The sequence below is a fragment of the Coturnix japonica genome, chromosome 12 (assembly GCF_001577835.2).
Source record: "Coturnix japonica isolate 7356 chromosome 12, Coturnix japonica 2.1, whole genome shotgun sequence".
Classification (NCBI taxonomy): domain Eukaryota; kingdom Metazoa; phylum Chordata; class Aves; order Galliformes; family Phasianidae; genus Coturnix; species Coturnix japonica.
The window spans coordinates 2,890,298-2,904,115 of record NC_029527.1 but is presented as its reverse complement, the minus strand read 5'-3'; the positions used below and the strand labels follow the sequence as shown (position 1 = coordinate 2,904,115).

General features: G+C 36.0%; 1 protein-coding gene across 5 annotated transcripts in view; it reads right to left on the bottom strand.

Annotated features, from left to right (window-relative positions):
- Positions 1 to 13,818, bottom strand: part of ATG7 (autophagy related 7) — a 73,177-nt gene that overhangs the window by 41,018 nt on the left and 18,341 nt on the right. For all 5 annotated transcript variants that reach the window (XM_015874778.1, XM_015874781.1, XM_015874779.2 and 2 more), the window contains one exon: positions 5,410 to 5,532. In XM_015874778.1, the coding sequence (XP_015730264.1) occupies positions 5,410 to 5,532 (123 nt within the window). The remainder of the gene's footprint in view (positions 1 to 5,409; positions 5,533 to 13,818) is intronic.

Genomic DNA, 13,818 nt, shown 5'->3' with positions numbered 1-13,818 from the left:
GTAAGTATCTTAGATGTTATCTTTAAGTAACAGGTTGTATCATTTCCTTGATTATGTATTTGTTGTGTTTCCAGATTAATCTACATGATTTCACAATTAGCAGAGGATCAAATTCATTGTCAGGCAAGCCTGAGACAGTGCTCATTATAGTAAGATGACAAAGTGCTAATATGCTTGCAACTTTGAATATTTCTCTAAAACAATTTCTATAATCATATTGCTTTCATTAAATTCCAATCAGACTACTATTATTATGCCTGCTTTTGCATTAACTGGAACAAAATCAATTCACTTGTCATCTTAATTCACTATAAAATAACCATGAGTCTTTCAATAACGTTTTTGCAACATTTAAGACAAGATCTGCACATATACCTTCATAAAGAAAGGCTTCAGGATATCAGTTATGCACAGCCTTCCAGTCCCCTGTGCTTACAGAATGACTGAAATATCAATCAGCACACAGTGCTTTAAATGAAGACAACACTGACAAGTGCGTCTACTTGATATAACTCCTTCAGTGTCCAATGCTCACTCAGAATCTAGGGAGTGCTACAACTCATTGCTGACTGAAGCACAGTGATTAAGAAAATCTGCTAAGAAAAACATGATCACTTAAGTGGATCCATATCTTTGCAGGCACAAATTGACTAACCTTGGAATTAAATCTGAGTTCTAACTATGAAATTGGTCATCTGCTGTCACTACAAAGCTATCAGATGGCCTCTCCGGGACTCCAGCCAGCTCCATAAATACAAAATAAGTGTGCCACAAAGTGAATAATGCACTTTGTATATGTGATATGTTAATTTGCATTTTGTACAATTAATTTGTATACAGGTAAGTGCACGATTTCTCTTGAACAACTCTCTTAAAACAAATGTCATAAGAGAAGGTTGAGAGACAGAGAATACATACGTTGTCAAAAGAATGCAAACATAGTTAATGATTATATACTTTCAGGAATTTAAAGGTCTACAAGACAAACAAAGTACATTAAAAACTGGGGAATGGGTGAATTCATATATAATTCAGTAACTCCATTAACATTCAAACATTCAACAGTTTAGTGAATGCAGAGGCAAACTTGCCTCAAGAAATTCACAGCACCTTTGGGTAAGTCTACAACAGTCTGTGTTTATTGAAATCTGCATCTGGTAGTAATTTGTCCAGCAGCAAACTTTTTTCTGTTTTTCACTCAAGTAATCTAGAGGGGCCCATATACTCAGCAACTGTTCATTTGCACTAAGATGCACATTGTATAATTTATGTTCTTAATTATAAAACAAAGTTTATCAGCATGTTTGTCTGTGTTGTGTAATTTTTTATTCTTCGCATGAGAATAACAGAATGCATCATGAACAGTCTATTCATTCCTCATTATAGCAAAACATATTGGAATGGAAGATATTTAATTCCTAAATTATATCACTTCTCCCTTATTTACTGGAGATTTTTCTTGTAGAGAAAAAGGAATCAACAGAATTAAAAAAATCTTTCAGGGATAATCATCCCCACTCCCTACACCTCCACCCCCCAGACAGGAACCAAACAGATTATAATTCTCTTTGGCCAACTATTATTTTAGCAATGATATACCTAGCTCAAAATTGTAGTCTAGCCCAAAAGAAAGTGTTGTTTTCATAAAACCACCTCTGCAAAAACCTGGCTGGATATTTTGGAAAATGCAATTTTTCTTGTCATTGCCAAGATCTAATTCCCAAACTCACAAGGAAGGAAAGCTGATTTCAGCATGAGCCAAGAAAAGTCAGCATCCTGAGAAGGGAAAGGAAGGAGGCTGAAAGCACCGCACCTACAGGATCATGGCCACCTATCCTGTTACACACTCACTTCTGTCTCACTACTTCAGTTTCTTGCTCATTGTGACTATGCTACCTTCACTAGAATTCCAGCAGAGGAACAGTGTTCTTAAAACAGATACAACTTTCTGAGGTTACTTCAAGAATTATGAACACTATTTATCTCTTGGGACTCAAGAGGGGCATCTGGGCTTCCTCATAGCAAGACAGGAAGAAAAGTTAGGGTAGTAGAAAAAAATAAATAGTAATTGTAAAAGCACAAAATGAACATCTATTTACTGCAGATTATCAACATGTTAAAAGGTTATTCCCTAAAAGATTACGCCAGGGATTTCTGAACCCAATTATCATGACACAAAGATTACTTTGATGCTGCCTGGGTTTTCATTTTTCATTTCTATGTTGTTGTTACTGTCTTCACTGAACAGTGTGACCTCAGTGGCATTTAATTTCATTAAATCTCATCAGGACTGCTGTCAGATCTTCATTATAAATCTAGCAAAGCAAGTACTGACAGGAATCAGAGGCTAACTGAATCTTTGCAAACACAACACAAAAGGTCTAGGTACATGACATTATGTACACGTCCATCAGCTTGTCATTGCCTAAACTCTCTGTTGTAAATGCAGAGTATTGAACGAGTAGGGAAACGTAGATTTGCACACTTGCAATCTGACAACATGCAGAATTTTACCATTTTAAGCAGAATAAGAAGATAGAGTATAAGATCTATCACGAGTTTAAAGTTATCAGTGTCTCTTCCTAGCCACATAAGTTTCTCTCTCAAACACGATTACTGTTGTGAGGCACTAGTGCTCTTCTCAACAGGGAGAAGTGGAAACAGTATAAGGAGAGAATGAATAAGCCAAAAACATCTGGATTCAATTAAGGAGAAAGATTTTACAATCTCAGTGTGCAACTTCCCATAAACTGCAAGTTGCCAGACGTAGCAAATGAGAATTTAAAGAGAATTCATGCACATAACTTGATGTTTGAAGTGAGACATCACTGATATGATTCCATACCAGTTTTTAGGCATGGTGTTGATAACCATTTTATCCTAAGAATCTCTAGGAATACGGAGCAAAAGCACTTTCCAAAGTCTACCTCTACAGGAAATCTAGTTGAGTTTTTGATTCCTTCGCCTGCCTGTTTTATGGGATTATATTTTATGTCTGGATTTGTAGATTTCTTTTTTTTTTTTTTTTTNTTTTTTTTTTTTTTTTCCTACAACTGCTAAAAAGGAGTCAAAACAAGCAGGTCAGTATTTCCTCAACGAAGTACCAGGTAGGTAAAACTGATAAAGAAAATGGAAACAAGACACCATGCAACAGAGATGTGCAACATTTTTGATTCAGTCAAGCACTACAAGTTTTCAAAGAAAGAAGTTTTTTTCTATGTAACATCTATTTTTCACTTCTAGTCCAAAGCCAAAGAAAAGCTGGGATGGGATATTTATCATACTTATCAATGCTATTTATGCTCATTTGTCCTCAAAAGCTATGCATGTATTATGAGGAACATAGACTATATACTAATAATACGGCAGCTTCATAGCACGTTGAATGATGCTATATTACAACAGCTAATTTTTATTACACCTCATAAAATGAGGCAGTGACTGCTATTTGTCGCATAGCCTCTTCCCCCTTTTATGAAAACCAATGAGACTAAGTTTACCCAGAACAGTATTTTCCATTTTATAGGTAATCAAGACTTATGGTGAAAATTTATATAGAGAGAGATTTAAACTCTATCAATGTTTTGGCACTATGACAGTAATTCACATTGTAAAATCCATGAGTAAACAAGATGAATTACCAGCTGTTGCTAACCCACATATCAGTATGAGTCAATCATCAGCTATTCCATTCCTTTTACTGATCTTTGTCAGTTTTTTTTTCTCTCTCTCAAAGTATTAACACTTAAATTTGCAAATTCAGGTTTGAATCAAGGAAACTAAGTGATCTGGAAAGCAGGAGTGCAATTTTTAAGTGAGCTTGGGTAGCTCCCATCAAGAACTGCATTCTGTGAAAACAAGGCCTAAGTGCTGATGTGGTTTCACACAGCTTCTTTTGGCTTTCAAGGCCATGTGTGTCATCAGCATCTCTTGATGAAGCTGTACATAAATATCTAACTGGCATGAAAAGATAAAAAATGTTCCACAGAACCTCAATTAAAGTCAGACGTGGAAAAAGCAGAAGCCTGAAGCATTAAAGCATTTATACAAAAACAACATCATGAAAGCAGCTTTGCTTAGGTAAATAAAATGCTAATGATATAAATTTAGATGCAATTTGCTGAAGCACAGGATCAACAAACTTGCAAAGGACTCTACGTTCTGTAAAGAGTGGCTAAAACTTTACCTGCAAAACGATTTATTACTAACTAGGGCTGAAATAATTATTTCTAATGCTGTCATTAGCTGACTAACGACTTCTAAGCATCCTAAAAGTCATGTATGGCCATCAGACTACAATCACTCTCATTGCTAATGGGTAGCACCTGGTAAAGAGTATTTGTTTTGCTTTGCTGGATCCCCATCATATATGCTAAGTTTTTGTAGGCATCACTAGTCTGATTTAAGAGTGCATCAAGTATTTTATGGTTTAACGTCTCCAGCATCTGCTCCAATTATTTAAAAAGGTTAAAACATGAAACAGAGAGTCAAGTCACTATTATTCCTGCAAACCTTATTAAGTAAAAGTGTTGAGTCAATTGCAGCTGAAAAAACAGCTATACCATTTGCACAGGCTACAGTAACTAAATAATCACTTATGAAAGCCAACTTTGGAAACATCCATGTGATACTGTTGCACCACAATTAAATTATGTTGAGAAGTACAGACATTTGCAGATGGAGAAAGGATTATAAATCATTATTAAATACAACTTTAGGACAGATACTTTTTGACTGAACAGACTCAATATCACAATGTTTTAGACATGGCATATCTCTCATGAAAGCAAAACACACATTTCATTCCACATTACAACTTTTGCCCCTAAATGAATAAATGAACAGCATTGTTTTCCTCATACTGCCACCCATGAAGGAGCATAAGTATTGTAATTTAGACTGAGTTAAAATGATAACTGATTTTCTTACACCACATACTACAAATCTTTTTTTTTTTTCTTTAAAATAAACACATAAATTCTGACATAAAAAAGCTATGATTACTTTTCAAAAATGTCTAATCTGCAGTCATAACCAGCAGCAAAAGCCACCTGGCACCTTGTGTAAATGTGGTGCCTGTAAGTTCAAAGTGTGCTATCGTGGCTACCTGTTGTTGGTACCTGTATACTTTATGAACAGCACTGCACATTTTAAATGGCTCTTAACATGCACCCCATACTGCACATCACCTGCCCCTAATAAAAAAAGGATTTTTTATATTTTCTTATTCCATAACAGTAAGAGGATGCTTCCTAGCACACTGTATGGAATACACACATGGCTCACGTAAATCATGCTGTAAATCTAACACTAATGCTTGATGCTACAAATGGTTCATTTACTCATATTGTTACACAGCTGAAAATAACCACCTGATTTTCCTTTAATATCCAAACCATATTTTCTTACCTCAGCAGCTTGTGTCTCTTGATGTAATAAAGTAAGACCCGTCAAGTCTTCCAAGAAGGAATGCGAGGAATTGAAAACTTTAGCTAGGAAATTAAATCCTTCACGTTCATATTGATCGAGGACCTGTCAAAAATAAATAAATAAATAAATAGACGAACAGAAAAGGATTTAAAATAAATGATTAATCATCTTGTTTTCATCACAAAATATATATCACTGCGGTTTCATTCTAACACACAACCGAATAAGCTTTATTTCAAGGTTTGAAACAAACAGGCAATCCCTGTCCTCCTGGGCCCCAAATCATTTATTCTTCAGACAATAAGTAAAAAGATTGAGGGGGATGGTGGAGGACAAGAAAATTGTTTTGGTATGTATTCATTTATCTCAACCAAAATTACAACTTACACTCAACTATCTCACTCTTTTGTAATTTAACAACTCCTGAAGGCCTCAGATAATCTTAAAACTGTGGGAACTTGCACAGTCAACAGCATTCCTCAGAAAAACAGGTCCAGTGAGCTCTTCCCCAAGTCCTACAGGAATTCAGGCTTCTCTCAAAAAAACATTTCTATCTAGCTGATAGAATTTTCATCCTACTGGTGAAAAAGAGTGGGATCCACATTCAATTAATCACACAAGACGTCCACCTAAGAGCAGTCCCATACCTACTCCATACTTAGGTTTTGAAATCCACAAATAGAATCAACAGAAACGAGTATAAAGTGAAAGAAGTCAGAGGTAAGTGACTATGAAAATGTTTGGCATGTTCTTAAACAAGACATACATATATGAAAAAAATATTACAATAAAACTGCACTTCGTGTTCTTGTACCACATCTGGAGAAACTGCTCCTTATACTTTAAGAATTCATTTCAATCTAGACAGCTTTTTGGTGCATTTGTGTAACGACCAACACATGTGACCAGAAGTGAAAATATTATAAGCAGAGAAAAGATCACTTAGCTGCATTTCATGGGACTGCATTTTTTTTTTCCTGAGACAAACACAGTAAGACAAACTGTGCATGATGCAATTCAAAGATCTGAAACACTTCGGTATCCATTTGGTATGTGTCCTCCTAATATTATCCATTATACACATTGTGAAATTACAGTGTAGGTATGTATATACATTTTGATGACTATTCCACATTCCAAAACTCTGTAATACCAGATGTGCAGAGGTCTCTTGCATCTGGCCCTTTGTGAAACACCGCACACACACCTCAGCTCATAAAACTTTATGTTCACAGTCTTACCTGTTTGTAATCTGTGAAGCTATCAGCATTATCAAATGTGTTGCTATTACTTGCATTTGTTGGAACCAGAATACAGAACTTATGAGACATCTTTTTAGTGATGTTGGCCAGGTTACAGTTAACGGCATATTAAAACAATACACAGCCTACAGACAATGAAGTCATGGTCATGTTCTAAAACATTATAGCACATAACTGGCTCTTCCCAGAGGTAAAACCTACAAAGTGCATACACTGCTGTGACATGCAAATAAAAGGAATGGAACAGGAAACTGAGCGCAACCATACAACGTACAATTAAACATGCCTATTGAGTAGCCTTCAAATCTAGTTTATTGTTACTCAGCTAAACATGCCTTGATCCTCAATTCCAAAGAACTGTGACTCAAGCCTGAAGCGCAAATTTCCAGGTATTGCTTCCTCAGTGAGTACACTGCTTCAGTCTGCCAGGGTCCTCCATATAAACTGCTCTGGTTTATTGCATAAATATGCATAACCTTTCTGTATACCTTGTCACAGCTGTAGATGAATTCTCACATACTCAAATAAAGCAAGCTGCATGACTACGCTTTGGGATGGTTTTGTTTTGTTTATTTAAGAAGTTATACAGAAACATTTGACATTTACATTTTACACCCAAATTTACTTGAAAATTTACTTACTCTCCCCTTCACTATATCACGTTCTAGACTTCCCATAGCATTAAGACAGCAAATTTGGGTTAAGCTAACAAGACTGTCTACGGAAAGATGCTATCTTAAAACTCTAAGCCTATGATAACAAAGAGCATTTTTCTTCTATTAGCACCTGGAGAAGCCTGAAAAACTTTATTAAAAAATGCACTTGCTGTTAAACATTTTTACAGTGGGAATGGTGAATTGCTGCTGAATTGAACAACAGCTAATTAGCTTTAAAATAAAAATTCCAGCCACATGACTCAGAGAAAAAGCTATCAGGGAGCCAAAGAATGACCTGGCAGCATCACTCAGTGCGTTACCTGAACAGGGGCGGTACTACTAAAGGTAGCATACACTGTAATGGAGTGGTATTAATGTAGGCAGCAATTGAAGCAACATTTTTGTCACCTTCAGGGACTTTATTTCTGAAATCAAATGATTAAAACTTTACAATAAACATCACAAAAGGAATAAATACCATTAACTTTCCCATCTCGAGCCTTTACTAAACAAGTTGGGCGACACCTGTCATCTAATACACGTAACACAGCACTGGTTTGTTCAATAGTCACGAAACATACCTCAAAAGGAAACAAACAAAAAAAAAAAGTAAAATAAAACTCAAATTCATGTGCCAGAAGACCACACAGGCACACTCTGCAGGTCATCAGGAATAAAGCCAGTCTAGACATCAAGTAGCCAAAAAAAAATTTTTTTTAAAGCATTTCCAGACTTAATCGCTGCCCAATTTGGTGCTGTGTGGAAAGGAAAATTTCTCCTCTTTAATCATGTCCAGCGGAACCCAAAGGCCCATGGTTAGCATGAATTTGCTTTCCAGTTCTCTACAATTCTCTTCACTGCTAACAGCATACTTAGTACAAGTTACGATCATTGTGAATAACTGCTTTGCAGAAGGACAGGTACTGAGAGATGTCATTTTTATTATTATTGATCTCAATGTAGTGACTCTCTGACAGCAGATATATATATTTATATATATATAAACCCTCAGGACTTTTTTTCTGGGAATAAACATACCACTATCCTGTCATAACACTGATGTGTCACTATAGAACAATAAATTTTCTCAAGCAGAAAAAACTGCAAAGCAGCAACAAAAAGAATCAGAAGTAATAATTCTTCTGCTGAGCAAGGCCAGCTGGAGCAATACAGATTTATTACAGAACCTTCATCTTTTTCTCACTTGCAAGTCACTTTTCAGAGATCAAGAGGAGAATTAGACAGTAGCAAACCTTATGCGTGCTACGTCAGTGAAAACTACTGTCAAGAGAATCCAACAAATGTTAACTTCACATTCTTCTCTAACACATTCAAATCTCCTCCCGTGTTGACACCACAGCCTTGGTTCCAGTCTCCATTCATTTAACAGGCCTACAATTATTATTATTTCATATGCAATGGCACTGGAATAGGTGTGGACACATTTCTTTGCAACATGGGCAAATCAGTGCATTCCTAACAACTTCCCATGAGTTGATGTGTATCCTTTACATCTTCTTAGCAGTCATTTTATTCTTGTCTGTTTATCAATAGGGGAAAGAAAGAAAAGGAAAAAAAGAGAAACTCATGGAAGGAGAATGAAACAGAAGGCCTGAGAGGAAAAGAACTTCTTCAGAAATGAGAAACAGATGTACAGCTTTGGTGTTATATTCTTTTTAATAGCATTCTTTACAAAGAATTGCTCGGTAAAAAGGCATTCAAAAAAGAGAATCTGGCTCCAGGATTGCTTTGTAGGATGAACATTACTATACAGCTAAAGAACTAAACAAGCATACAAAAACTCCCAATCACAACAGCTTAACAACTCCTGTAATGCTGGCTCACACCTTATGACTCATTTCTGTCACAAATATTTAAGAGTTTTTTTTTAACCATTATTTAAATATTGAGCATATCTAGAGCCCGAGTGTTGTCTAGCTTCCAGAAAAGAATTTGCAGACTAATATATTTACAGCAAATATACATACACACATGGATAACATACCTCAAAAATAACAACTTTTAAAATCCAGCTCATAAAACAAAGTTCTGAGAAAAAGCTTTATTCCAGGTGCAAGCTGAAGAAGGGTATTCTGGAAATACTGGAAGGTTATAAACCTCAAGGCAAAGATGACATCATTTTTGGCTGATGTTCAAGTAATTAAAACACTTTCTGCATATAGAATTTTCCCCTTACCTTCTCATAATCACTACTGAAAATGAAAGCATATCAGTAGAAAACCTTAGCAGTAATTCAAGTGCAATTTTAAGTTGAAAACTTAAGAAATTGCTGATTTAAGTTAGAATTAAGACACAATGACACAGATGTGTTTTGTCCATTGCTGTAACCTGCACTGATTTGAACTGCAACTAATGGAAGATGGGAGCATTCACTTACTGAAAAACAGGCAGAACCAAAAGGCCTTGACAGGATTTTCTAACCTTGGATTTTCACTTTATTCTTTCAAATGATGAAGTAGAAAGAAGATTTCATTAAAATGCAATAGGATCTCAGTTTAAACTCAATTTTGTCCACATTAAACACCTGAAATTACATGTGTTTCAAGATTTTCTGCAGTAACCTTGTCATGTTTTATAAAAGGGCTGATCTGAAAGTAATGCTTCCTATTTTATTATGATAGCCCACGATGACAGAAGCAGATGTTGGTGGGATAGCAGTAGAGGTTGAACCTTCCCACCGCTATAGTCACGTACTGTTGCTGCGTGACAGACAGCAGCAGAGGGGCAGAATGGTATCTGACACAGAAGTGTGTACAGAGCAAAGGGGTGCCCTTCAATTTCTCCATTCGAGGGGAAAAAAAAAAGGCACTCATTGACATTAACCCACACCTGCTGAAGGTTTCTATGGCAACCAAACTTGGATGTGGAGCACAGTGAGGCAGTGTATGGTGTATTTCAGTGGAGCACCAGCAGTGATCACCTCTGCTACTGCAGATTTTACAAGCATGCAGGCTCTTGTTCATTGCTAGTGAAAATGCACAGCTAGCGGTAGCATCTATGCTGAAAAACAGTGTTTTTAAGCTGAGAATTAGCTCTAACAAGTAGTGTCAGTGTGCTCTGTTATAGTTTCCATAGATGTAAATGGGAGGAATAACTTTCAGAGCAACATACATATATCATTTTCCTGACACCAGTTGAAAGACTAATATAATTGAGAAAAACAGTTAGAATTTTATTCTAGCCATTTACTTTTGTTTTCTAAAATATTTCTTGCAAACTGTTTGAAACAATGACACCTTCTAAACCCTTTCTACTGAATAATGTAGAAATTTAAGACATCTCCTGTCTGGATGCAATAGCAAATGCAAGTGAAAAGACAGTAGTAGGGGTGAAAAGTAGAAGAAAACACTATCAATTTAGAGAATGAGAACAAAACCAAGATTTTTTTCAAGTAGACAATATAATTAGATCACCTGTCTTGATCTGTTCAAATTAATGTGTATGTTACTCAGTCACCTAATAAGTACCTCCTGCTTCCTCCACATTTTATACTTGATGATGCATACTTACAGTTTTATTTATCTCCATTCGGCTTCCTGTTTAAAATTTATGCTGATCAGCTCATCCGCACTTAAGAACATGTTTGGTTCCAGTCCATACTAGCATTAGTCACTGTCTTGTGCACAGAAACTGCACAATGTCCTCATTTTTCCCCTGTTACACCTGAGGTTACTGACGAACCATGGCAGGTTAATGTATTCTTGCCATCTATATGTCAGAAGAGACATGAATAGCACAATTCTAATTGTTAATTTTAAGAAACAGTTCTGAAATTGTATCCATTTTCCTCAGACAAGACCTGAAGCTAGAACTGAAAAAAGGGCACTTCCCCAGATGGACTAAAAATTCTGACAGAAAAGCAAATTCACTTCCACTGAATACTGTTTTGGCTCTCCATACAATAACATCTTATAAAGATCAGACAGTTCATCTCAGAAGCGTTTACAAAAGCAAGCAAGAAGTCAATGCTGACTGGGTCATACAAATCAAGTTATTTCATCCAGCTTTCCCTCGCCATCAGCAGCCCAGTAGTAAGGCCTGACCTGTCAGACACCAAGGACCAAAAGCTGTTACTTGCAAAACTTGCATCTTCTCAGTGGCTTCTAAAACCAGATCTCTAACTTAAAAATCAGAATCTTACAGACTAATAAAGAACACATTTATTATTATTTTTAATCTGGATGTGCGACAATACCTATACAACCAACACAGCCTCAGAAGAAGGACAGCATTTAGACCAAACTCACTGGATTTCTTCAGTTTCAGTCATTTTACTACCATTATTCAAAATTCAATTTTCTTCACTCTTTTCCAGTTCCAAAGAAAATACAAAAATGCACCTTGGAAGTATTTTGGCAAAGTCGTAAATTGAAGCAAAGATAAAAAAAAGTGTGCAAAACTTAATAAAGGTATAATTTTAAACTGTTGAAACATGCCTAAGTGAGCATTCACAAACAAAGCAACAGTTGCCCTATAAAATGAGCCTCATGACTTGTTTAACAACAGAAAATAGGAAGAGATGTAGACAGCCTCCTGTCAAAGTGTATAAGAAGGATGCTAGAGAAGCACCTAAAGACCCACAGAATTTACTTGGAACACAACAGAAACAACCAGCCAGAAGCAGAAATCAATTATTTTAATACTGACAGGTTTCTTCCTCCTCTTCAAGACACTATTTTAATGTGAATTAACATTTAAAAAGGAAAACTTCATCTTTATCTTTAGTTCAGATGACAAAGATCCCTATTTTGACAGCAGAGAAAATGGTTAATGAAATCCAGTTATGACTGCTTAGAATGATATTTTGCATCCATTTTGGATCACTGAAAACATTTATTCAAATAACATTATCATATTATTTAAGGTGGAAACAAAGAAGCTGGTGAACTCCATGAAACATTCAACCACATCAGCCGCTTCTTAGGGTAAATTCTGTGTTTCTTTGCAACACTACTGTTTCTTCTATCCAGTGTATTACATTGCTAGGTCCATATACAATCAACATGCTATTTCACTTAAACATCAGGAACCACTTAAATTCTCCAAATAAAAGAAACAGAGGGTAATATAATTATTTGTTTTCTTCACTGAAGAGTAGAAGTGTGTTACTTATTGCTAGAAAGGGATTCTTAATCCAGCAGCTCTACTCCTCCTAAACTAATAGTACTAACAGTATAATTACTGATTTCCTGGAGCAGAAGAAAGAGGGAATAAGACAAGTCCGAGTTTTATGTTCTCTTTTTGTTCTTTTTTCTCCTTTTCCCTGGAGAAACCATTATAATCATTCAAACAAAACTTCAGTTTGCAAAGAACACAATACAAGAGAGCAGCTCCTAAACACAGTCTGCAATAGGCCTTAGCTCTTTTCTCCCTTGTTCCCTGAAGACAAGATCCCAAACCATAATAAAGTGGGAAGGAATGTTGTTTTACGTTGTTGTTTAAACATTTATCTTATGCCATGTTGCATTTAAACTCCCTAAGTTATCTAATGGTTGCATCTGCCACCCAGGGAGCAAAAGTTTTGTATGATGAAGACAAATGGACTTGCTATGAAAAAAAACACAACTTAGGACAGCGGACTGGGCAATAAAAGCTGCTTCTACTCAGCAAACATAAAAGTCGCAAATCTCCAGTTCTCAACATTTAAACACAGTTGCAAACACCCACACACATGTCAAACGTTTTGGCACTGCACATACAGCTTCTAGACTCTGAGATACTAAGATTTACTTGTCCTGAAGTCAGAAGTTTTGAAAATGCATCCTCCTCTCAGCACTGAGAGGCCCGAGCCCAAAACAAGCCCTCACCCACATGAAAATATTTGGATGAGTGGTTTAGTCTCAAAACACCAATTTTAACTTGCTATAAGCCATGTCAGTTCTTAATACAGTTCATAATACAGTTCTTAATACCCTAACAACATAAGCTAAGATAATGTCTTACTGATTTGTAAAGAGGGACACTAGGTTTCTCCTCCAAATATAAGTAATAACAGAAACAAACCAGTCTCTGCTGTAACTCTAAATTAGTTACAACAGACTATGAGAGGATAAATCCAGAAGAAAAAAGTGAGCAAGTTTTACTAAACATTGTTAGCTTTTGAAAAACAACTCTCCAACTAGAGCTTTTAATTTGAAACATCTCCTCAGTTATTATATGCTTGTTATATTTGTCTTAGTTGAAGAAAACATACAGGAACAAATTGATTAAGGAAACTTTTTCTTTAGCAGACATACTAAAAGTTACAAGGAAGACATAACAGAAGGGCTAAGAGCAATGGCTCATTAAAGACTACTAGCATCATGGTGCCTGGGGGTAGGGAGAAGGCAACAAGTGAGCCGCTGCCAGCAGCAGTATCCATTAAAGTTTGAACCATCCTTCCTGTGACCTGATTGAATTTTCAATCAGCCTCTTTTCTATTTAGTACCACATCATACATCAACAAGATT